The sequence below is a fragment of the Montipora capricornis genome, unplaced genomic scaffold (assembly GCF_036669925.1).
Source record: "Montipora capricornis isolate CH-2021 unplaced genomic scaffold, ASM3666992v2 scaffold_421, whole genome shotgun sequence".
Taxonomy (NCBI): Eukaryota; Metazoa; Cnidaria; class Anthozoa; order Scleractinia; family Acroporidae; genus Montipora; species Montipora capricornis.
This window is the reverse complement of record NW_027180153.1, coordinates 125001-149198: the sequence shown is the minus strand read 5'-3', so window position 1 is coordinate 149198 and position 24198 is coordinate 125001. Positions and strand designations below refer to the sequence as shown.

The 24198-nt window shown below is 40.0% G+C and overlaps 2 protein-coding genes across 2 annotated transcripts in view; one reads left to right on the top strand and one right to left on the bottom strand.

The window, feature by feature from the left end:
- Positions 1–535: 535 nt before the first annotated feature.
- On the top strand, positions 536–10292 carry LOC138035554 (proton-coupled zinc antiporter SLC30A9, mitochondrial-like; the record flags this gene model as incomplete). The annotated part of the gene is given in 13 exon segments (XM_068882202.1): positions 536–608; positions 610–639; positions 1900–1955; positions 2626–2761; positions 3686–3725; positions 4326–4397; positions 5219–5368; positions 6854–6914; positions 7257–7319; positions 7627–7658; positions 7982–8079; positions 8484–8597; positions 9027–10292. Coding segments are annotated over 13 exon segments (970 nt in total), but the record flags the coding sequence as incomplete, so codon positions are not given.
- Positions 10293–10429: 137 nt separating this feature from the next.
- The window catches only part of LOC138035550 (sodium- and chloride-dependent taurine transporter-like), a 32277-nt gene continuing 18508 nt past the window's right edge, over positions 10430–24198 (bottom strand). The window contains exons 8-13 of the mRNA XM_068882197.1: positions 23673–23785; positions 21448–21585; positions 21265–21367; positions 14274–14374; positions 13506–13673; positions 10430–10952 (exon numbers count right to left, since the gene is read on the bottom strand). Coding sequence (XP_068738298.1) covers positions 10881–10952; positions 13506–13673; positions 14274–14374; positions 21265–21367; positions 21448–21585; positions 23673–23785 — 695 coding nt within the window. The 3' untranslated portion in view covers positions 10430–10880. The remainder of the gene's footprint in view (positions 10953–13505; positions 13674–14273; positions 14375–21264; positions 21368–21447; positions 21586–23672; positions 23786–24198) is intronic.

Sequence of the window (24198 nt, the reverse complement as noted above, 5' to 3'; positions counted from 1 at the left end):
TTTCATTTTGTAAAAATTAAATTGTGACAAATATTACTTGTTGCGAAAATAGGCAAATTTGACAACGTTATCTCTTTACTATGATGTCCTGAAGATTTTCAATTTTCCCTAGCCCTCACAAGCATGCGATTTTTACCCTGAGTGTGCTTACTTGATGATTTTCTTTTCTGATAGCTCCAACTGCTGTTTTGTTTTTCTTCCAACGTGCAGTATGTGCCAGTTGGTTTGCTGGCTCAAGATTTGCATGTGTATTGAAATCCATCATGCCTTTTTGTAGCCAATAATTGCCTATCTCCTTCTGTTTTATGCATATGTGAATTGTTTCTTTTAACACATGACCCCACAATTACCACCTTGTCACATGTCTTCTATTTTGTTTCCTGATTTTGAGCCATCATTTAGGACATCACAAGGCTCACTCATCAATCCTCTGGTTCTATCGCGTATCTTTGAATTTATTTGCACTAAAATCTCCAATTTAGTAATTGTTCGCACTGTGTTTTTCTCACCAATTTTTGTATGGGTTTTATTTTAGCAACTTAGCTGTCATGCTGTTTAAATTTGGTGCATATTTGTACACTGGATCAGGAACCATGTTATCAGAATCCCATTCACTCCTTAGCTGATATGTTAAACCAGGTATGAATTCAACAAGAGCGATAATAGAAATACGACCCCCGCAAAATACAATGTATGTCTTCTTCGTTGTCTAGATTTTTTAGTTCCCCGTTTACACAAAGTTATGAATGATAGTCACTGGAGCATAACGTTTGTCTTACATCCTTAGAACCCTTTTCATGTACAGTATATTCAAGTCTTATGTCACATGAGAGAGATTTATCACGTTGACGTGAAACCGGCGGCAAACGGCAAATTGCTGCTCGTCATAAAGGCATGAAAATTATTTTATTCTAACAGAAAAGAAATGCGCTTATATTAAACAAGTTTCATCGTTTTTTGGCAAAACGCAAATGTGCCGTTTGCCGTAAAACGGGATCCAAATCTCTGTGTTATCTGATAACTCTTTCGGTGAAGATAAACATGTTACAAGGATTGATATCTTTTTCCCCCGCTCAGCAACAAGGGCCATGGCTATTGCACCCAGGACTTAAAGCGCTTTCCATTTGACAGACCTGACCACAGGGCCTGACCAGCCAGACCGGGCATTTGGAAGGACTTACATGTAATCTACAAAGCACAGAATTAACACACTTCGAGGTTGTTATATACTCCTCCAGAAAAATGCGAGGAATTATCATGCAAGTGTTCCTTCAAATTGTTGCATTTTCTTTGCAAACTGATGGATCAGGCTTGCCAGTTCTGACAAAAGGAAAGCGCCCTTTAGTTACATGTAAGTCAGTGTTATCAGTTGATATTGGTCTTTTCCAGGTTAGGTTAGCAATTGTATTTTGCTTTTAGTTTTTAGATGTTTACATTGCGTTTCGGATAAACTGTATTGTCTTCATTCTGCTCATTTTGCTATCGGCTGCAGATACTTCTTTTATGATGAAAATGGAGTGAGTCCCGCGTCTGACAATCAAAAGAAATTTGCATTTTCCACGGTAGTCCGAAACTGTTGTATCCGAAATTTGGCAATATGAGAACGAAACATATTAAAACAGGCTGTGCGCTTTGGTTGTTTTGAAAACACGGTCGTTTTGCAGTCCTAAACATTGAAATCATGGTTTTCATTGCAGTTGTCATCCGGAAAAACGATTTCTTTTTCATCTTTGGCAGTGCAATCAAGGCTTATCCTCTTCTTTCTCTGTGGAATTTCCACCAACGTTAATAAAGTACACATCAGGAAAACATGTCATGCAAAATCTCAATATTGTCTCCCTGGTGGTCTAAATTTACTTGATCAGGTGTAACAATTCTTTGACGTTATTTCCCTTGTAGTGTTTGTTAGCTGTTGGTATCTTGCAGTCTATTAAAAAGCCCTCTCCTGACCACCCGTAAGTGTGATATTCATATGCTCTTCTATAAACAAGACTAAATGAAATCGAATGACACTTGCTACAAAAGGAAAATTGCTTCAGAGAAATAGTAACCGAGGTGCACTTTCGACCATCGTAAAAGACTTGAGGGGGGATGTATTGGGATGATTCTAAATAAGCTGTTGTGACAATATAATCCGAGTTTACTAATAACTTGAAATTGGTCTTCATTGATATGAAATAAATACCTTAGCCACCCTGAAAACCCCATCCGCTGTCGGAAATTTTCGCGCGCGGAGTCTCGCCTGAAATTTAAAATAAAAGGTTTGATCGGTTGCGAAAATTCCCAAGCCGATATTGACAAGTAAATTGTTACATGATTTCCTTTAAGTGCTTATCACCATTTTTTAAGGGAAAAAAAAACAAGGAAAATAAACCCGTTTTTACAGTTCCAGACATTTTTTCAAGGCTTAAAACGCATCAAGTTTTAACGCGAAAAATAACGATATGAAGAAGCTTGTGTTTCGTGGGTTATATATCATCAGATTCCTAGCTCTGATTCATAGACAAAAACGCAGGATCGAACAGCAATACTGAATAGATGTGACAAAATCATAAGTTCTTTCAAATGGACTGTATAATTAATACCCACTCCTAAAAAGAAACTTTCTTTCTTCCCTACTTTTAGATATGGCTGGTCAAGGGCCCGTTACGTATATTCACTTATCAGTGGTGTGGGTATATTTTTTCTTGGAGCTGGTGTGACAATGTACCATGGTGTTACAGGGCTTATTAACCCTGCTCCCTTAGAGAATCTTGCTATGGTGAGTCTATGGGCGTCAGTTGTTTTACCTGATGCCATTAACAGCAAAGGGGATTGTCTGTGAGAGAATTGACTGTTGACATCTCAGCGACGCGGACCCAGTTTATGAATGACAAAGAAGCCAAAGCGATTACACGTATTGCTTTTCGCTATCGAGTCCGTGTTGAACTTAGATGCGCTTAGGATAGAGAATTACTCTAGGCTTTGACTAAGTCCCAAGCTTTTTCGAGGCATGGCAATTTACACAACTCTAAATCAGAGGAAATTGTGTCGCGTTTAGAACTTGATTGAGACTACTGTCACATGATTTTTATGCAATAGAAATGACACCTAGCATCGAAAAACGTGAGCTGCCGCGTTTATATGTGATATACATTGGTGAGATAAGGATCTTAAGTTTCAAAGTTGATATTTAAAAACGTCAGTTAACTTTACCATCGCGTTTTAACGAGAGTTAATAGTTCTGATCTAATTGCAACTTCTAGTTCTGATCTAATTGCAACTTCTAGGCTTAGTTGGCCAAGATATCTCGCACCAAGGAGACTGCTAGCAGCCCCTTCTGAGTCAGTCAAGCCGCCCGCTTTAGTCAGTCACGCAACCTCGCCGAGCGGAGAATAGTGCCTCGGCTCGGTTGCGTGACTGACTAAAGCGGGAGGTTCGACTGACTCAGAAGGGACTGCTAGCAGTGCACGCGCCAAGCAAGACCCAAACTATTCACGACTTGAAGGCGCGAATTTTCTCGCGCTTCTAGAAAGTTACATACAACATTAGTGGAATTCCGATTGGTTTATCGCGCTGTCTACGCTAATCATTTGGGATTGGTCAGAATTAGTTAATTTAGTATGGCTTTTTAACACACAACTGAGAATCATAGTATCAAACCCGAGTTTTTGGTTATTCGATTCCTGTTTTGTTGAACCCGTAGGCCTATACTATTCTTGCTGGATCATTTTTGGTTGAAGGAGGTGAGGTAATTATTTAACTTCGTGTTAGTCTGATAAGGACACTTGAACAATTCACAAAACGTAAAAACTACAACAGGATTAAACTCAAGCTTCCTAAGACAATATAGAGGAACCTCGGTTTAACTGATGAGAATGACTAATGTAATGTGAAGGGCTAGTTTTGTGTAATATGAACCGTGTGAGCGTTAGCCCTACCAATGGAAATGGGCACACACAAGGACAGAGAAAAACTCTGACCAGCGTGGGAATTGAAAACACGACCTTTGGGTTAGATCACTGCTGCTCTACCGACTGAGCTACACGGTCAGACGGGAGCAGACCGTGGGAACTGAAGATGTTAAAGTCATAGCAATGAACTTGTACAAGTACAAGGAAGGGTTACGTTTTTACAAACGTTGGCCGTGTAGCACTATAAATTAACAGACTTAACTGATTAGAGTGTAATGTGAAGAGCTAGTTTTCTACCCCATATGAACCATATGAGCGTTAGCCCTACTAAGGGAAATGGGCAGTTCCCACGGCCTGCTATTATGAAGTTCATAGTATTATACTGTGCGGTTACATTGATTTGGTGACCGTTTTACTGAATGTATTCAACAGCCACACTGCTGTTAGCCATAGCGCAGGTCAGGAAAAGTGCACGAGAGAGTGGAATGTCATTCAAGGAATATGGTATGATTCCCAATAAGCTATTTTCACTGGTACTGTTCGTCAATAGCGAACTTACCATTGGGGTAGAAAAGGCGAGCACGCGCACCGTGAAAAACTATGTGCATGTTTTCAGAACCTTCGTATCCGAACTCCTTTCTAAAGATCAAAAATATTGGAAATTTTCCATTTTATTTTGTCACTTTGTACAGAAGCACAACTCAAGTTCGTTTCGGGAAGAGCATAGTAGCATTTTGTTTATTCTACTCCTTGTTGTTTAATGAATGGAACAGTCAGAATATTATTTACTATTTGTACAGAATAGGCGTTCCCATGAGATTATTTAAGCGCGAAAATCGAATGCGATTCATCTTTTCACACAAAGGATGATCCAGACAATTCCGTTTTTGCAATGCGTGTTGTTTTCGCAAACCTTATTCCAGGAATAAGCAGTAAGGGTACTACAGGCCAAAACAGGTACAAGGTATGTGTTCAGTGGCTGCGTTGTCGTCCAGCTGTGAAAAATGCAACTGTACGATGTGTGTTGTTTTACATTCATTCATCATGCCCACCTTCAAGCGACAGGCATTGCGTGCCGCGGAACAGTTTTTCATATATCAAAATTCCACCCGAAGCTGAGATTCATCCAATTAGATCCCTACGATAAGCAATGCGAATTTCCATAACAAAAACAAACGGTCGAAAAGCCAGTCGGTTGAAGGTTGGCCTTTAACGATGTCTTTGTTTTACGTACACTTGGACAAACTCTAAATCACACGGAAATTCTGCAATGATGAACAGAGTGGCGCTTGGCAGGAACTGATGCAACTGTACTTTATTTTCAGTGGTACGGGGACGAGATCCCAGTGCAGTAACCGTTTTAATAGAAGATGGCGCAGCCGTGACTGGAGTTATACTTGCCACAGGCTGCCTTGGTCTGACATCATACACGGGAAGCCCAATATTTGATGCCATGGGATCAGTTATAATCGGAGGTAAAGTCTAAACTTTCTGTCCACGGATGTAATAACTGGGAGGGAGGCATGAATACCATTCCTCCCTTGCAATTTGGTAGCAAAAGTTCAGATTTATGTGACTGGTACTTTTGGAACTGTTTTGGCGCGAAGATCGTGCGCGACACGCAGACCGGTTGAAAGGCAGTGTGCAGTTCATTCTGAACTTTGGTTCTCAAGTTATTTCAGTGAAATAACGTATCCCATCAATTCATCAATTCTGTTAATTGTTACACTGAATGAACCATCTTGCATGGCATCCTTACCTTGTTCACGGACAACGGTAATTGTCCCTTTGATTAGTTAAAGGGGCTAGGTCACGCAATTTTAGGCAATTTCAGCACTGATCGAATGGTCATAGAATTAACTAAAATGTCAAAATAACTGTTCAAAACTATAGAAGAACTCTTACAAAACACAGGGAAGCCAAGAAGGCACATGGATGGACAAAACTGGAGAGGATTGAAATGGATTGAATTTGGGTAAATTTGAAAAACGTCGGCCCACCTTTTTTCAAATTTATATCAGTCTATATCAAAATGTCGTTTACAAAGCTGAAAAATCATTCTCAGTTATTATGTGGCCGTGATTTTGCAAATGAAAGACTCTTGCTCTGCCAATTTGATGTTTAGAGCTCATAATTAACAAAATTAAACAAAATTACCTAAAATAGCGTGACCTACAATACTCGTCAAAAATCTTGAAACACTTATGTCTGTTTCCCCTTGCGCAATGTTGATTTGGGTATCACAGTGGTTTCAGTGCTTCAAAACACGCGTGGCTCAACATTGGGGAGGGAGAAGGCACATTTCGGGGGGGGGGGGGGGGGGGAACAGTGTGAAGTAGAAATGAGAGGAACGATGTCTGTTTTAACGATTTGTGACGAGTATTGTAGCCCCTTTAATCTTAGGTAGTACATCAGCGTGCCCTCCTCTTGAATAATTTCTCTGACCACAATCAAAATGCAATTCCCCTTACTAATGCTGTCGGTGGCTTAGCATTGCAGTTTTCCTATATTAAACTTACAGCTAACTTGATATTGGACATCAGAGATGAAATCGCACCTTATTGTATTTGGATACAGTTTCAAGATACTTCCAACATCCATTTTGATATCACCCGATCCTCTGCTTCGAACAACTTGTGAACATAAGGCTCTAGACTTTCAGTTAATTTAAATTCGTTGTCCAAAATTACTTAACCCCACACAGCTAGTGCTCCACTACGGGGGCCCAAGACATGAAATGAAAACATACGGAAGTAATTACAAGAGTACTGTTCGACATTTTATTTGATATTCGGAATATCTTTAAAATGTCGTTCCTTTTAAAAATATTTCCTCGCTATTGTACCTTTCATTTCCATTTCTTGTGTTTAGATTTGCTCGTTTTAGTAGCCATACAGTCTGTCGCTCCCAGACCGATACAATTCCTTGCAACTGATTGCTTATTATTTGTACGGTTTTAGGCCTTCTTGGTTCATTTGCCGTCTTCCTTATTAGCAGGAACGCTGACTTTCTGATGGGAAGGTACGTTGTTTGTAGTGAATGCCCAGATTAGAAGAACTGCCGCTATTCATGTTTCGAATAAAATAGAAACAGGAGCCCCGCTCCCTGTGATAATGTTGTATCACAGTGTTAACAACCGATTAGAAGACTGAACGATGCAAACGCGTCCGTTAATGATTGAAAATGTCTGCGCACATGTGAGAAATCTTAGCAACGCCACACGTTTTACTCTCTTCAGTTTGTCATGAAACTGCAAAGTACTGAAGGCAATCGACCATGTAACTGTAGTTGACACGTTAGAGCAATTTCTGTCTTGATTGTCATCATCATCACCACCATCATCATTTTGTTTTCGCTTTTTAGGTCTATTCCAATTCATAGACTGCAGCAAATCATTGAAGTACTAGAGAGTGACATAGTGGTCAGGTTGGAACTTGCATTGCGTCATGAAATATAGTGTTGCTGGGTAATCGTTCGTAAGACATGTTTCAGCGTTTTCCTTCTTCTCTGAAATATATGTTGTTTTCCATCCCTACTTCTGCCGTCTCTGGACAAATTCTTGAATGTAACTCGTTCTCTAGATTTTGTTCTTTTAACAAGTTTTCAGCGACACAGAGAAGGAAACGGGACTGTGGAAAACTTTACGGGCTTTAAATGGTGGCTTTTAATGTGTGGCATTGTTTTCATGCTTGTTTAACTGTTCTCCTTTTATTTATTTTCTCCATTGCATTAGATCAATCCATGATGTGAAAGCCACAGAGATGGGTAAGCTCTCAGTGCTCTTCCATTACTCGTGGCGTGCTGTTCCGGCCACTTGTCATCACTACATCCAAATCTTAGGGGTATCATTCGAAATCTTACAGAAGTAGAAGCTACGACAACTACAACGTCATTTTTTTTATTTATGATAATGGTGCTTTTGGTACATGAGCAGCTACATTAAAGTGGGATAAATCGACGGTTAACATAAATTTCACGTAATCAGTTCGTAAGTCCTTTGAATGGAAAGTTCATATCTCTGTATAATCCATCTTGCTAATGTCCTGTTGTGAGACTTTTTCCACTTATCTCCACCACCTTTTTTACAGGTGCAGATGTCGTTCGATTTAAGGCAGAAGTGAACTTTGATGGACGTGAAATAACTCGCTGTCATCTTAACAGAGTCGATATGGAGCTTCTTTTAGAGGTTTAGTGCCTTAGTTTAAATTTGAAGAGTCTATACTGAAGTCCAAACGGAGATAGGGAAAAAGGCAAATCTTTCCCTTTCCCTTGCTCAAATCAGTAAAAAATCTGTACGCGATACGGTCCTTTTTTTTCTTTTCAAATATGGCAATGAGGAATAGACCAATTTCGATATATTAAAATTCAGTCCTAAACGAAAGACATCATCTCGAGGCTCTGGGGAATAAATATAAGGATTTGTATGAGTTTATTCCCAAGAGCCTCGAGATGATGCCTTTTGTTTTGAACTGATATCGAACGTGGTCTTTTGCAGTCTTAATTGTTTTATTCGAAATATCAAAGATCACATATGTATAGCCAGGCCTTAGTGGATGCCTTATTAGGGATTTGTCTTCTGACTTCAAACAGGAAGTTCAAAAGCTGACTACAGTGCAGGAATTAGAGCTCTTTTTGCTGGAACATGGAGAAGAAGTTATTGATATGCTGGGCCAACAAGTGGACAGAATTGAGAAAAACATCAAGGTACAAGGGGCTACCTGATTTCTTCATACTTGACTCATGTTCTTGAGTAATACCATGCTTCATGATTGGCTAAAATATCCTGCCTTGTGTTGCGTTTTCATCCAATCAGACGTAAAAGCAAAGCTCGCAAGCGTTTTCCCGCGTCGAATACAAGTGATTGCTCTGCGTTTTTGATTGGCTCGTTTGATGATGTCAATTGTGATTGGCTAAGGTTTTTGCTTTGGTTTAGTTTTACTAAGCACAAGTTAAAACCACTCTTCAAACCGAAGTCTTTTAAAGCAAAAGCCATTTTGAGTAATGAAAAGTGACTGACAACTAAAGTAACGGGTAGATTCACTTTCACTTCACGCACGCAGAAAATGGAAGGTTCCATGTTGTCATAATGAAGTCAGAGGCTTGACGTGGATTAATTGTAGTCTTTCTTTTCAGAAACGAAACCCTGAAGTTCGTCATGTGGACTTGGAAATACTATAAATTGATAGTTGTGTGGCGGGCAATGTGGTGAACTGAACGGCAAACAAGTTGCGCCAGAACCATGCTCAAAACGTTTCAAAGATCCGAGATTGTCTTTGTAACCGAGGCCCCATCTTCGCGTATCCGGATATTTTTTAACCCTCAACTTTTCTTTGCGGATTCGCCTTCGGTCCACACTTGTCCGGCGAATCCGGTATGCGATTTTGAATCCATTCCCCAGAGTGGAAAGCTTTGAATACGCAAAGAATCCTATGGACGGTCGAATCCGGATATTTTCAAATCTGATGACGTCGCAAACTCAGAGCCAGTCTTTACCGCGTGAATATTTAACATGGCCGCTGAACGAAATGCTATCGCTTCTCTTGTCGCAATCTCGCAATCTTCGTCCGATGGCGAATCCGGATACGTGTGGATGGGCGAATTCTATTTGAATACGTTTCGTTAATCCGCAGAGAATAAGTTGCGGATTCAAAAGTATCCGGATACGTATGAAAGAGGCCTAAATAACGTTTAAGAATAAAAATCAGTGATATCAATGTTGTTGAGCGACGTTTCGACTCCATGCCATCGTTTATATCAAGTTAATTAAATGGCTAAAGCCGTGTTCACATTAGGCCTCGATTATCATCAACTGAAGTATAATTCAGGCTATTATACTCCATTTAATTTTATTCAATTATGGTTCGGTCCCCATCTGCGAGAATTCAAATACAATAGGCAGGGTAACCTCACAGTGTGAGACAAAATGGCGCCGTATCGCGTGGCTGCCACGATTATCATCACCATCATGTGCTTGAGGCGAGAAGAGAACCAAGGATAGCTTCCGAGAATAGGAGACTAATCCAAACCTTCGCTCCATAAAGCGATTAGAAGTTTCGTCTGCTCATACCACCACGTGTTCGCCATTCAGTTCAATTACGCACTGTAATTACTTCAAACAACCCCCTTGAGGTTGTTTGAAATAATTATAATCCAATTATAATCAGGGACTGTAATTAGTTGATGTGAACTCATTTCATGCTTAATTCGATTATAATTCGATCATAATCGAGGTCTAATGCGAACACGGCTTTAGTCGTTGAGAAATATATACACTAACCAGCTGTTGCTGTAATAATATAACAGTGGCAATTTACGCTACTTAGGAATACCTTTGTTTAACATTTGAAAGAAAAACGAATATCACTGACACAACAAAATAAAATACCTGCACATGTTCAATATTTGTTCATGCAGTTTGATTTGAGGTCGACATGTGACATAAACATAGGTGATCGATGTTTGATTTCCATGAATAAACGTTTCACTTGCTTTCTTGCGCGGTAAAACCTTCTTTTCTTCGCAAGCTATTGAGCCTTCTTCACTCGATTCGAGAACTTGAGCAAGTTTGTATCCGGACCTTCACACTGACCGACGCGAGTTTATTTTCTGTCCCGTGCGATGGACAGCAACGTTTTGCCTTTCACGTCAAATTCCATGTCGTCTGCCACCCCTCCCCTAACACACATTTGGAAAAGCTCACAGATTTTGAGATCCACGTGACCAGCCATAGCATGTTTGTGATATAATTTTTTTGCCGGGGATGCAGATGCGAGGTTTGATTTTCGGATGCTGAACATTACATCAAAAGTTGCGTTCAACGAGAAATCACGAAATGTTTCGATCCAAGAGATCACTTGTATTATGCATTTATTGAAAGAAATATATGTATCTGCACAAATGAATGCAATTGTTTGTCCCTCGTTTAATTAATATACTTCCGTTCCTTATATTGATACACATGTAAGGTACAGGGCTCAAATAAACAAGCTAAGTGATAGTTTTCATCTCCTGTTCTGCTGTATTCTCTGTGGGTATGGGTGTGGTCAGCTCCTCCCAGCGCTAAAGGAAACCAAAATGACTTACGCTTAGAAGAGACAAACATAACTACGATAAGGTTTCTTCCGACTGAACAAGTGCTTCATTCCTAATAATTGTTGACTGGTTAACAAGCTTCGTTATTGCAGAAGAAGACACACTAAGTGCTCCCTCTCAGTAAAATCCCCGCTGTAGAGGCGCCCACTATTGTAACCTTGTCTTGCAAGTAGTGTATTATACATTGTAACGTTTACCGTGTATGACTCCTAATGGACGTTTTGTTTGTTAGGAGACTGTCGTTTCTTTAATCAAGATTAAGTAATGTTTAAAAAACGAGCAGCAGTGTTTTATCGGGGTTTAAAAACACGAGGCGTTGCCGAGTGTTTTTAGACCCGATAAAACACGTACTGCGAAGTTTTTTAATATTGCTTAATCTAGATTAAAAAAACGCCGAAATAAACTAAGAATAAAGCCAGGATCCGAGCCAGGATTCGAGCCAGGATCCGAGCCAGGATCCGAGCTAGGATCCGAGCCAGGATTCGAGCCAGGATTCGAGACCTAAGCTAACCTAACCGAGACCTACCCTAACCCTAACTAGACTAGAACCAACCTAAATAGACCTAACCTAACCGAGAGATTCGAGAATAAATAGCGGAAAAAGCTCATCTTAGCTCGAATCCTGGCTGGAATCCTGGCTCGGATCCTAGCTCGAATCCTGGCTCGAAATTTAGGTATCCTCAAAAACGACAGTCTCCTAACAACAAAACGTCCATTAGCAGTCATGCATGGTAAACGTTACAATGTATAATACATAATACTTACCGTGATCCTCGCCGGCGGAAATCGGGTTATAGTCGTTGTAAAAACCTGTGAACTGAACTTTTTTTATGGTTTCCGTAGCTCGTGTTAGTGTTAGGTTATTGTTTACACTTTTTCCTTTGTTTTGTTTGTGTTACGTCTTTCGTGAATTCGAGTGTGACCTCGGAAATCAGATAAAGTCATTCCCAGTAAATTTTGTTGTAAGTTTGTAATACCGCAGGGCTCTTCAGGGCTTTTTTAATTAAACTGTGTGTTGCCTGCAGTATTTATAAATGGTCATCTTTCGACTAGTCCCATTCATTGAACTATTGTAACGCTCCCCCACTTGTGGGTGTAGAGCACTCTTCGTAGGATAAACTTGGACACATCATAAGGTATATATATATATATATTTTTTTTTTTTTACGTAATTGCGCTATTTGGGTACGCTTCGGCTGCTTACAGGCCAGTTTGACCGAGTCATCAATTTTGGCTAGACGCAGTCAAGCTAAAAGACTCTGTCGTGAGACCCGTAAGAAGAATAATACGAGTCAACGAACGGCACAAAAAGTGATGACTGAAGAATTATTTTACTCCAAGCTTTTATACAGTGAGCAGGGTGTCAAATCATTGCAGCAAACTACGAGTAAAACCCTTCATTGAAACTCTTCTCTAGCTCCACTGCTTCAGTCTGAATGTTACAGTCCTTGTTGGTACAGATCACGCAGTTCGCGAGCGTCCTCCAAGTTACTTTTCGCGGGAAATTTTACGATCGAAAAACAGAAGCTACGATTTCGACGTTTCTGATGAATTAGCCAGTATCAAAAATACCATAATACCCTTTGTTTGTTCATAAGCAATGTTTTTCTTTTCTCTTGGGACTTACAATGGTCCCAAGAAAAACTTGAAGCAATACTTAGAGTATTATGGTATTTTTGATACTGGCTAATTGGTAAAACCCTTTATTATATGGAGGAGAGTGTTTTACAGGGAACCAAACCACTCGTAGATTCCATACGCCACTTCATCCGGGACCCGAGTGGCGTATTTTCCGTATGTCACGTCACCTTTGTGAGTGTCGTATCCTTCAATGATGTCACGATTCCCGCCTTTTGCTTTTGTTGAATTGGTTTCTCTCGTCGCGTTTGTTGTTTAATAAATAAAAGCATGGCGAGCAGGTTTGCGTCCATCAGCGACGAAGAAGTTAAAGAATTTACAGAAAAACTTGAAAACGAGAACACGAAGAAAACCTTGTACGTCATAAGAGTTTTTAAAGAATTTGTAAAACTTGACTACTTTGAAACACAGTAAAATCGGAAATATTCCATATGTAGTCTCCATATAATAAAAAGAACATTACACGTTGGATCGAAGATGTGAATTTTATGTTCTCGTGGCAAGAACAATATCTCACTCGTTCGCTTCGCTCACTCGTGAGATATTGTTCTTACCACTCGAACATAAAATTCACATCTTCTCGCCACCGTGTAATATCCTCTATTTACAATTTATCGCACGACAGTTCGCACGACAACATAACTTGAAAGTGACCCTGACGTCATCAGGACGGTGATTTGATATTTCAGGATACCAGGACAACTAGGCTTCTGGTTGGCCCATTGGGAATTTGGGTTCTATATGGTTAGCTCTTGTTATCGTCATTTGCTTTTTCACTCTTACTACACGTCAGTGGATTAAAAAAAAGAGAAGAATGAATTAGGTCGTTCAGTTCATTGTGACGATCAATAAAATGAGGCACATGGCATAGTTGGGACATACCTCCAAAAATGATCCAGGAGTGGTTAAAAATCGGAAAATCATGTAACCTGGAATACACATGATGGAGGATAATGCCATACACCAGCCAATGGCTTGACCCCAGCCAGGGTAACTGTATTTATTATACTCAAGTGGTTTATACGTCACAATACTGAATACAAATATCCCCTGTAAAAATGAAAACGACAAATTAGGTTACATTTACTATAAGATTAAAACTACGAACTGTTCGGCTGATTACTGAATGCTTGTGACGTTTACTTAAATTGTGAAAGATAAAAAGAAAATTGTTTTGAGGCGACAAGATATAAAGCGGTGATGAATGACAATTGCATACCCTCTGCGGAAAAAGACTATGAATTTGCTCTCGGGTTTTCTTTCTTGAGTGTGAAGTATACATATTTAAAGTGAAAGACAAACTCCATTATTTCTTACTTCTTCCACGCCAGTCACAACCAGAGCATTGTTCTTCCAACATAGCCGCTGATGTTGGTTAAGCGATATGCTGATCACGACTTGCATTATTTTGCGGTTTCCAGCACCGAGGCACCTTTCTTCTTAATCTTTTAAAACGTTAATCGCTAACGAATTCAGATTGAACGTAACGTAACGTAACGTAAGAACCCTCTATTGAAGAATTTGCACAGAGAAAAATCGATTTATCCTGTTCAAGAAAGGCACAAAAAGTAAGGAAAACCATCTACTATGGTTATGTTGTTGTATGACAAAAACGAGGAGATGCGTTGTTTTGGAAAATGATCTACTTACCATGCAAAACAATGGCGTGAAATATCTCCAGCACCACTTGATCCAAGGATTGATCCGAAACCCTATCATGTCCTCCAAGTTATCATAAAAACGGTCCCCACCTGTAACCAATGGCAAAGTTGACTTGTATTCATTATTTTTGTCGGTACCGTATTAATAGTGCACTGCCCAATATATCTGGTGTAATTAATGCAAATTAACTTTATTTAAGTGTCAAGTGTATTTAGCGATGGGGCACTAATATGCCTTATTCACGATAGCCGCCATGTTAGTTTTCAAATTGTCGTGCCAATAAGCCATGTGTTATGCTGGGGGGCAAACATTGGAAAAAAGGCAAATTGCGGAAAATCGGCTCGTCGAAATATTGAAATAACATTGCTAAAAGTCCACTTTAGTATTTAGAATTAAGTACCTTTTATAATAATTTTGTATCTTTGGATTGCCTTTGACAGTTTGACTTTCTACTTCGTTAGCGGTTCATTTTTCACTAAAAACGTCGAAGTAACTCGTATAATAATCATTCTATTTTATTACTTAGGTAATAAGCATTCAATGAACATGAAACAAATTAAATGAGTGGGTAAGATGTTCGTAATAACCTCTCGAACTTGTGTTGTTTGCCCCCTCAGAAGTGTGTACCTAATTTGCATGATAATAGCAAATCCAACATGGTGGCCATCGTGAATAAGGTCTATTAGCTACTTTCATATAACCTGCAATGCGTTTTGTTTTCCCCACAGATTGTGCAGCAACTATTCTTTTCAAATGCTCTGGGGAATAACTGCATACATACATCGCAGGTCATTAACCGGCAGCATAAAGCTGATGTGGACCTGCGGTGATCTAAGCTAAGTAAGTAAACTAAGTAGATTAAATTATTTACTGCATTAATAAATAAAAATAACAAAACAGAGCAATAAAACTGACGTAAATTTGAAAATTTAAGGTTGGTACAAGATAAAAGCCAAAAATTACTAAAGATATTCAAAATCAGCCGAACTCTTATCATGAAGAAGAGCACATCGCTTAAAAGAAAGATTCTCGATAGTTGTGAAAAGCGAACGAAGTTTCTTCTTAAATCTTTGGTGGTCCTCAATCTTCTTAACTCACTGAGGTAAGGAATTTCATGTTATTGTGGACCTATGCCTAAAGAACAGTTTGCCAATGCAAGAATTAGGACTCTCCAGAGAAAGTTTGACCATGTGGAGAAAACAAAATTCATTGCGGGTAATATGAAAGTAGCTAATTGGCCGAAGCGAAAAATACCATAATACTCTTTGTTTGTGCCCCCAAATTCTGAATAAGCATTGTTTTTGTTTCTCTTGGGACCAATGCAAGTCCCAAGATAAACAGGAAACAATGCTTATGCAAATTTGGGGGTCAATCAAAGAGTATGATGGTATCTTCCGACTCAGTCAATAGACCATATTCGTATTCTCAGTATTGGACTGGAACTGCAATAGCTTGCAGTGGAGGCTAATGCGGGGAAATCTTTTAAAATGCAAGTACTTTTAGATATATTCCCCCGTATGAGCCTCCATTGCAAGCTACGTTCCAGTCCAATACTGAGAATACAAATATGGTCCATTGGGGACACCATACAGAAATCAAATCAAATCAACTCATAGCGGAGACTCGCGCGGAGCACCATTGTTAGGAAAATAACCCATCGATGCGAGAAATCTTGGTTTTATAGCGTTGACGTCATCGACCGTCCGTGCGTACGTACGTACGTCCACCCCTCCATGTATGCTAATGTGACCAGTATCATCCTTCATGCTAGTTTACGGCATACATCTTTGATATAGACCTTATTCATAAATGGCGGTCACATTTATAATTCTTTTGTTCACGTGCAAATTAGCCTACCAAGCCTCATTTTAGAGCAAGAATTCTTTTCAATTCACTGTATTGGTAGGCTAATTTGCACTTCGACAAAAGAATTATAAATTGGCCTCCATTTATGAATAAGGTCTATTGGACATCCATGTTTTGATCAATTGACACCTGTCAAAGCAAGGTATCCGTTGACCAGTATTTACGTGACCATATCACAGGCTCAAGCCTAGAGCACACCAAGGTCAGCCTTTTTTTTTTTTTAAGTTGACCGCTGACCAGGTACTGGTTTTCGATTAGATTGCAGGCTCAACCCAGGTTAACTCACCTAAACATAAGCGAGGCTTCATTTTTCGCGCGCGTTATGTGGCTTGACGCGGCTACACGGACATACTACATCAATTATAGTTCTTACACAGTCAACGCTTTTCGTATTCAGGTGGAAAATGTTTTCCTTCTGCATTTTTCGCTGGCTTCAATCCAGTTTGACATATCATGATATCTGTGGTCCACACTGGTGGCTACGCAGTTATTCAAGTCAAGCAACGGAGGGATATAAACTTAAAGCTGAGTGTTTATTTTTTATTGCTTAGAGCTGCTTTTTTCTCTGTAATACAATTTTTGGCATATCTTTAGAAGCTCTGATAAGGTTACATGATGTCCAGAACAGAAACGAAAGGGGAGCGAAAGAGAACGACAAGGACAAAACCAGGAGCCCATCTGGAGCGTGCAACTTCCATACAGCATCTGTGAAACGGCGTTTTGACAAGTAGGTTTATTTTTAAACTAGCCCTTCCCTTTAGAAGCTCTGATAAGGTTACATGCTGTCTAGAACAGAAACGAAAGGGGAGCGAAAGAGAACGACAAGGACAAAACCAGGAGCCCATCTGGAGCGTGCAACTTCCATACAGCATCTGTGAAACTGCGTTTTGACAAGTAGGTTTATTTTTAGACTAGCCCTTCCCGCGAATTAGGTAAAAAAACAAAGGCAGTTCCGGTTCGGTGATCCTATGACGTCAGCTTAATTTCTTGTAATTGGTCATCGGGCTCCTGTGGGAGTCTCATTCGCGGGAAATTCATCTAAAAATAAATCGGTCTGTGAAAACGCCGTTACACGAACACAGTAGAGTTGTAGGCTCCGGGTCATGGGTTCCTTACAAAACAGAATACCAGTAATAGCACATACTTAGTGGAAGAAGTTATTTAAAGTGGATGCGTATTTTTAAAAGGTGGTTTAATCGGTTCTTCCTTTGTTCAGGAAAGAAAATCGATTTTTTATTGTCAACTGGAATTAAATAACAATTATCTGTACTGTTTTGGACATAAAGAAAAAGTTGATTTGTTTGTTTGTTTTGCACTAAAATGCGAGCGAACAAGTGCTTTTTTAATTAATCCGTTTGCCCAACTGGTTTTCGTTGTGCCTCATCAGTGACAAGGAAATTTTGCCCTTATGTTCTAAACACGTAATCGCAATGACTTCTCGTAAAATTAGGGGGAAATCTCACTAGCTTGTGTTTTCAGAAGTCTGTTTAAAGCACCTAGACGTTATTTAAGTGTTGGAGCGGATCTTGTTTGAAGTTCGTCCTTACTTGGTTGCATTGCGGTATTTTGCCGATCCTTGCTCCAAGCCAACCTGTCGTGTTTCAATGAAATTCTACCGAAACAGGTACACCGCGAATTCATAGACAAGCACGGAGGTTGACTTCGACGCCAAACGTCAACGATTTTGGTCACGTGGCTTTGTCACACCAACAGGGTGAATCCATGTGGTCACATTCCAGTGCGTGATCGAACAATGGCGTATTCTGTAAATAGCAGCGGGCGAACTCTAATTCGCGGGAAATCCATAGATAAAAGCTTAATTTTAGACTCATTACCGCGGAAGGCGGAGACCCGGCAACAGCATTTTTTCCTGGAAGATATTCCGACGTTGCCGATCGGTTTAAACATTCAAATCAGTTTGTTTCAAAGTTGTGGCAAAATTTCAGCACCACCGGTGAACATTTACCGTCTAAGAAGAAATCAGGGAATCCTTCACACCTTAAGCCTGAGGACGTACAGTTGACGGAATTTCGCAAAAAGGAGAAGCCCTCCCTTCCGTATAAATCGAAAAAAGAAGTGCTTGAAGACTATAGCACATTGCCTGAGGGACCTTTTACTAGGAAGCGGTTAACAAAGGCATCTGTGGAAAAATTTACCCCTGCAAACACTCTTTACTGTCAGCAGTTTCTGAGTGCTTTGCCACTAGAAAAATTCAAGTTTTTTGACGAGGCTGGTGTTCATCACTGGGACAGGAAATCCCGTTTCTGGAAATTCTCTTAGAGGAGAAGCAGCGGGTGAATAAAATTCCTGGCAATAAGAAGGGCGCAAATGTAACACTTAACCTATTGTGTGGACTGCAAGGAGCACTTTACACAAATACTTTGGAAGGAGCTTCGGATTCTACAAATTTTCAAAATTTCTTTATAGAGGCTGGCCGAGTCACAACTGCACTCGAAAATCCTGCTATTGAATTTGACGATTATATCATACTCGACAACTGCCTCACACATCAATACGAGACTAGGAACATTTTGCAAAGATGGCTATTGCAGATGGGATCACAAATCATTTATACTCCATCCCTCTCACCAGAATTCAACGTTGCAGAATATGTGTTCAATAAAGTGAAAACTGTGTTAAAGAGGGAAGAATTCGGACGCCTCTTGCGGGAAAACGTTCATGCAGGGATCTACGAGGCGTTAGAACTCGTAACTACTGAAGACATGTTTGGTTTTTATAAGTTTATCTTGTAGCTGTTTTAATTAGTTCATTTCTAAAATACAAAAAGTTTTTTACTGTCCCAACTGCACGTGTTAGCGACCGAAATATTGTTTGCATTTACGAAATCTTTTCCAACTTTTCGCAGCAGAGAGCACAGGCTGTACTGTAGGTTCTGAAAGCATGTCGCTGGCTATCGTAAGTAACGTTTGCGTTGTTCGTTCGTGCAATGTAAGGTAATCAAGGATACAATTAAATGTACGTGATGTAGGCAATATTGTATTTTATGCGTTCATTCTACTCAGTTGATTTGCCGACGTGACGGCCGCGTGTTTGTTTACTTTTCTGCGTCGCTGCATGCCTTGTTCAGTTGTAGAAATATCACATACTAGTATTTCTGTGAAAACACGTTTCAAATGACAAAATATTTCTTCGGCCGTTACAGGAACCTACGGTTTATCGTCCTTATCTAAGAAGACTAGAGAGTCTAACCAGTTGCAGATGTCATTACAAAGCAGCATTTTCTCCTCAGTTATTTAAAGACCCTGTGTGTTGGTCCGGCCGGGGTTTTGATCCCGCGACAGTTGTCCGATGCTCAACCAACTGAGCCAACCGCTGGGCTGAATCCAGACCTACCATCGTGGCATAAGACATGCCAGGCAAAAAAGGCAAGCTAAGGCCCCAAGAGGACGACGTATGCAAAACATGACCTGCTCCCAACTGTCTGGCTTCATAGTTCAGTTGATTGAGCATTGCACCGTCCTCGCAGAGGTCATGGGTTCGAATCCTGGTAACGTTGAAGCCTCCTGAATTTTTCATGTCTCTGTAAGAGACAATAATTATTGCTTAAATTGTCCAGATAAGTGCCAGGATGATTTCTCTTTCTCGTCTAAAGATTTTTCTGCTTGAAACTGTACAAAATGAGGGGTGGTCCACAGAGGTGGTCCATGGACCTGGGTTCAATGTTTTGTATACGTCCCGTTTCAGTTCTTTAGCTACAGCATCCAAATTTCAACGCATTTATGTGAAAATGTCAAGAGTTACAAAGCACGTTCCTTTTGAAAACACACCAAGATTCTTGTCGGTAATTACACAGACATTGCGTCTCCTATTCGTAATTGAAAGGAAACTATTTTGGGTTTTTCAGTTCGGACGGAATAAGCAGAGCATTTGCAGCATCGTTGACCTGAGTTCGCTCAATCTCGTTATCCTTTTTATCAATAGAAAGTGTTTGGGTAATATTCTCACTGGCATTAGTTCGCGCCTCATTGCGGAAAGTGGTATTTTCCTTGAGTGCAGCCGACAGTTGTTCCTCTTCTTCTTCGACTGTCAACGGTTCGAGTTGAGTACGGGCAAATAAAGGACTGCGAAAAGTAACGTTACTAAAAGATGAGGCAATAGGTTTTTGTTGAAGAGGTTCAGGGCTTTCCGAGGGCCATTCGATACCTTTTAATTCCCACAAAGTTCGCACGACGGTTTCCTTGGTATTGGGCTTCTGTTTAAAATTGACCTAGACTCATGATTTTCTTATTATATTCAGTCTGTGCCAGTGCCAAGTACATCAGCCGAGGGGATTTTCCCCTTAAAGTGAGCTTCAAGTTTCTTTAAATCCATGTTTACATGGCGCCAGTTTTCAAACCCTTGAGAACTACCACTTTCACAATCCCATAATACACCTCTCTTATCCCCCAAAACTTTTGCTCAGGCATCGTTTTCGACTTCTCTTGGGACATTTTCATGTCCCAGGAGAAATTGCAAACAATGGTTACGCAAAATTTTGGGGGGTAATACAGGAGTATTATGGGATTGTGCAAGTAGTGAATGGCCACAGAAATCAAATAGTGAACAGTAAAACGATGCTTTACTGTTTTGTTATGCAGCCAAAATTACTGGCAGTGAAGTGTTGCTTGTATTAATTTTTTCAATGAGATAGGAAAGTTAAGTACGTTTTGAGACAATAGCCCATTAGTAGACATTAACAGGTCATCATCTACAGTCATATTTCAGGTTATCAGTTGACTGACATGGGCGAAAAAAGGGGGGCGCACAGAAGAAGAGAAGGACCCACTGTTCCTCAGTCTGCCAAGGCTGCTGCCTAAGACAAATTTTCCGGAGCCCTTCGGGCTTCCAACATTAAAAGTTAGTAGCTCGAGTCATTTTTTCAAGGGCTCAGAATTAATTAAAAGTGAGGATGAATCACCTTGTAATAAGTTAGGCGCCCGTTCGGGCTACTACTTCTACTACTGGATTTTCCCCTTTTCTTTACTCTCGTGCCAACTGACTGAGAATGTGGTACAGAATTAGCTACTGCGCAAAGCCATGAAACGCCAGATAGCAGAGTTTGTGTGATTATGTACTATACACTGATAAAACAAGATTTGAATGATTCACTAACCATAGACCCAGCCCACAGCAAGACTCTGAAACAAAGAAACCCACAAAAGCGCACTTCCACTGGCAGAATAATAATCAAACAGCTGAAATACGTACATTCCACCCTGAAACAAATCAGAGTGCAATCAGATCTTGCCATTGATTTTGCCGTGCGACAGTTTTCATGGAAGAGTTCTCTAATTACCTCGGTAACCATGGACAAACCAATCAGAAACCAGACAGCAGAACACAGTGCAATAAAGAGTTCCTTGCGGTGGCCCCTCCTCAGGTGATGCGGGAACAGATCAACAATGGCTGTAACAAAGCCCTCAACTCCTACGAACTGCAATGTAAAATTTTAAAAATATTTCACCCGGCATTATTTCTTAACACGGCAATTGCACCAGGCACTGTGAGAAAGAAAATCCCGAAGATCGAGTGAAAATTACTTAGAGCTAGATTTCAAGTAGCACTTCAAGGATTGTACAGGAATCAAATTATTTTGGTAAGGTTTTTTTCCTGATAAAAGTATAGTCAATGTTCTTTAGCCCTGACAGCCTCTGGAGAATGTTTTTTAGTGCAATTGAATTTTACGTAGGAAATTCCAGCCTTTTCTGGTTTCATCAACACAATCTTGATCTCTCTCTCAACGAGATAAACACAGGATACTTGATTTATGGTTGATGGGGAGATTTGGGAGATTTGGCATACAGCAAAGACGATAAATTGGTTGCAGATGAGTTCAATGAGTTTTTTACTTCAGTTGGACAAGCAATTACGATCTTGCGAAATCGTCCTTTGTTCCAAGGTGTCATTTTTTGGTACAACAATTCTCTTTTGGAACTGTGGATTGCAAAGAAGTTGAAAAGGTAATTAATTCAATGCCAACAGGAAAAGCTCCAGGGAACGATAAAGTTATAGCACGTGTTTGGCGAAATTCTCTACCGTCAATTCTTCCCACTCTAACAGCTATTATTGATGATTCCTTTATATCTGGTATTTCCCAAAAATCTGGAAAACAGCGGAGGTAACACGAATTCTAAAACAAGGTGACCATGAAAAGCCAGACAACAATCGCCTCATTTCACTGATGCCCATATTGTCCAAGGTATGTGAACGAATCTCACTAAATCAATTCATGCCCTATGTAGTGTTCTACAAGCGATTGTCAATAAACCAGCGTGGCAATAAAAAATGGCATTCAACTGAAACCTCATTGATACATACAACTGATGCCATCATAGGGGCAATTAATCAGAAGAAAGCAACTGCCGTTGTTTTTTGGACATGAGGAAGGCATTTGATAGTATCAACCATATGCATGATATTTTTCTAGATAAACTACAATATGTTGGTGCTTCAGCATCAGACTCAGATGGTTTTCTAACTATTTGCTTGGAAGAAATTAAACCAAGTCGTGCGTATTAATTCCACACTCTCGGATGCGTTGCCATTGGTCAGCGGAATCCCACAAGGAAGTATTTTGGGGCCGTTATTTTTTACCATCTATGTGAACGATCTACCGACTGTCCCCAAAAACTGTTTATCCGATTGTTATGTTGATGATACCAAATTGTGCATATCGTTTGGCGTACATGATTGCAAAAATGCCGTTGCTGCTATGAATGAAGACCTCTTAAGATTTCGCGACTGGTGTTAATTTGACAACTACTTGTTGATTAATCCGGATAAGACCAAACTAATCATATATGGCAGCAGACAGATAACAGAAAGACATCCACAATTCCATCTCTCGCTCTTAGGTAAAGAACGTGTACCGACACATTCTGTTAGGGACCTTGATGTGACCTTTGATAAAAACGTAACTTTAACAATCACGTTGTCAACATTGATTCCTCTTGTATGTCAGCATTTGGACAGATATGCCGTGTGGGACATATCCAGTGTTAAAGGGCTTAAGGTGGCTGTCAGTTAAAACTAAGTTATACTTCAGGATGCCGTTATGGCTTTCAAGTGTATGACTGGAATGGCCCCAGAATATTTAGGTAATAAATAGATTTTTAGAGGTAACGTAAGTGGGAGGGCGACTAGAGGTTCGCAGCTATTAAATATTCCTGACTATCATTTAAAACTAAAACAGGGCATAAATCCTTTTCTTATAGAATTGTTAATACATGGAATAATCTACCATCTGAAATTAAGTTTAGCCAGTGTTCGAATAGTTTTAAACGTAATTTAAGAAAGTATCTTCTAAAGGATTTTTTAAGATGAGCTACCCCGTCACCTGTTTTTAGCCAATCATTTAAATTAATTATGGTTCTTTCAAAATTTATCTATGTGCAGTTCTTTTGTTAGTTATGTCAATTGTCACTGAAAAACCCCCTCGGGGAGTGTCAATTAAGTATTGTATTGTAACGCTACTGTTTGCTCAGAGGATTGTCAAACAGACATCAGACAACAGGAACTTACCTCGCTGTCAAGCCCTAGCAATATTACCATAAAAAAGAACAATATGGACCACAAAGGAGCAACGGGCATCTCTGCAACAGCTGCAGGGTAAGCAATAAACGCTAAACCAGGACCTGTCAATAAACAAGTGATGATGTCTTAATATGGAATTACAAGAGAAATAAGTGAGTTTCAGAGGTCTACATGCACATTCTTCACATTCGTCGAGTGGGAAGACTTCATGCATGCATGCAATTTCTTGCAAAATAATTCTTTCTTATCCAGACCCAGCGCAGAGTAACGTTTTTGGCAGGCTGTATGAAAATCGAAATGCTACGATACAGGGTACCCTTACAGGGTAGGGGAATGCCCCCTTTTCCCTTAGGATAGATGAGGATGGAGTGGTCGCTTATCGGAAGTTGCGCTAATTTGCGACCAATCAGAAAGATAAATGGTCTGTTAGAGTTGCAATTTGGCAAATAGACCAGTTGTAGCTAAGTTACCTGGCCTGAGAATGGAAGCGAGGCTGCCGGTGACCCTGTTTTGA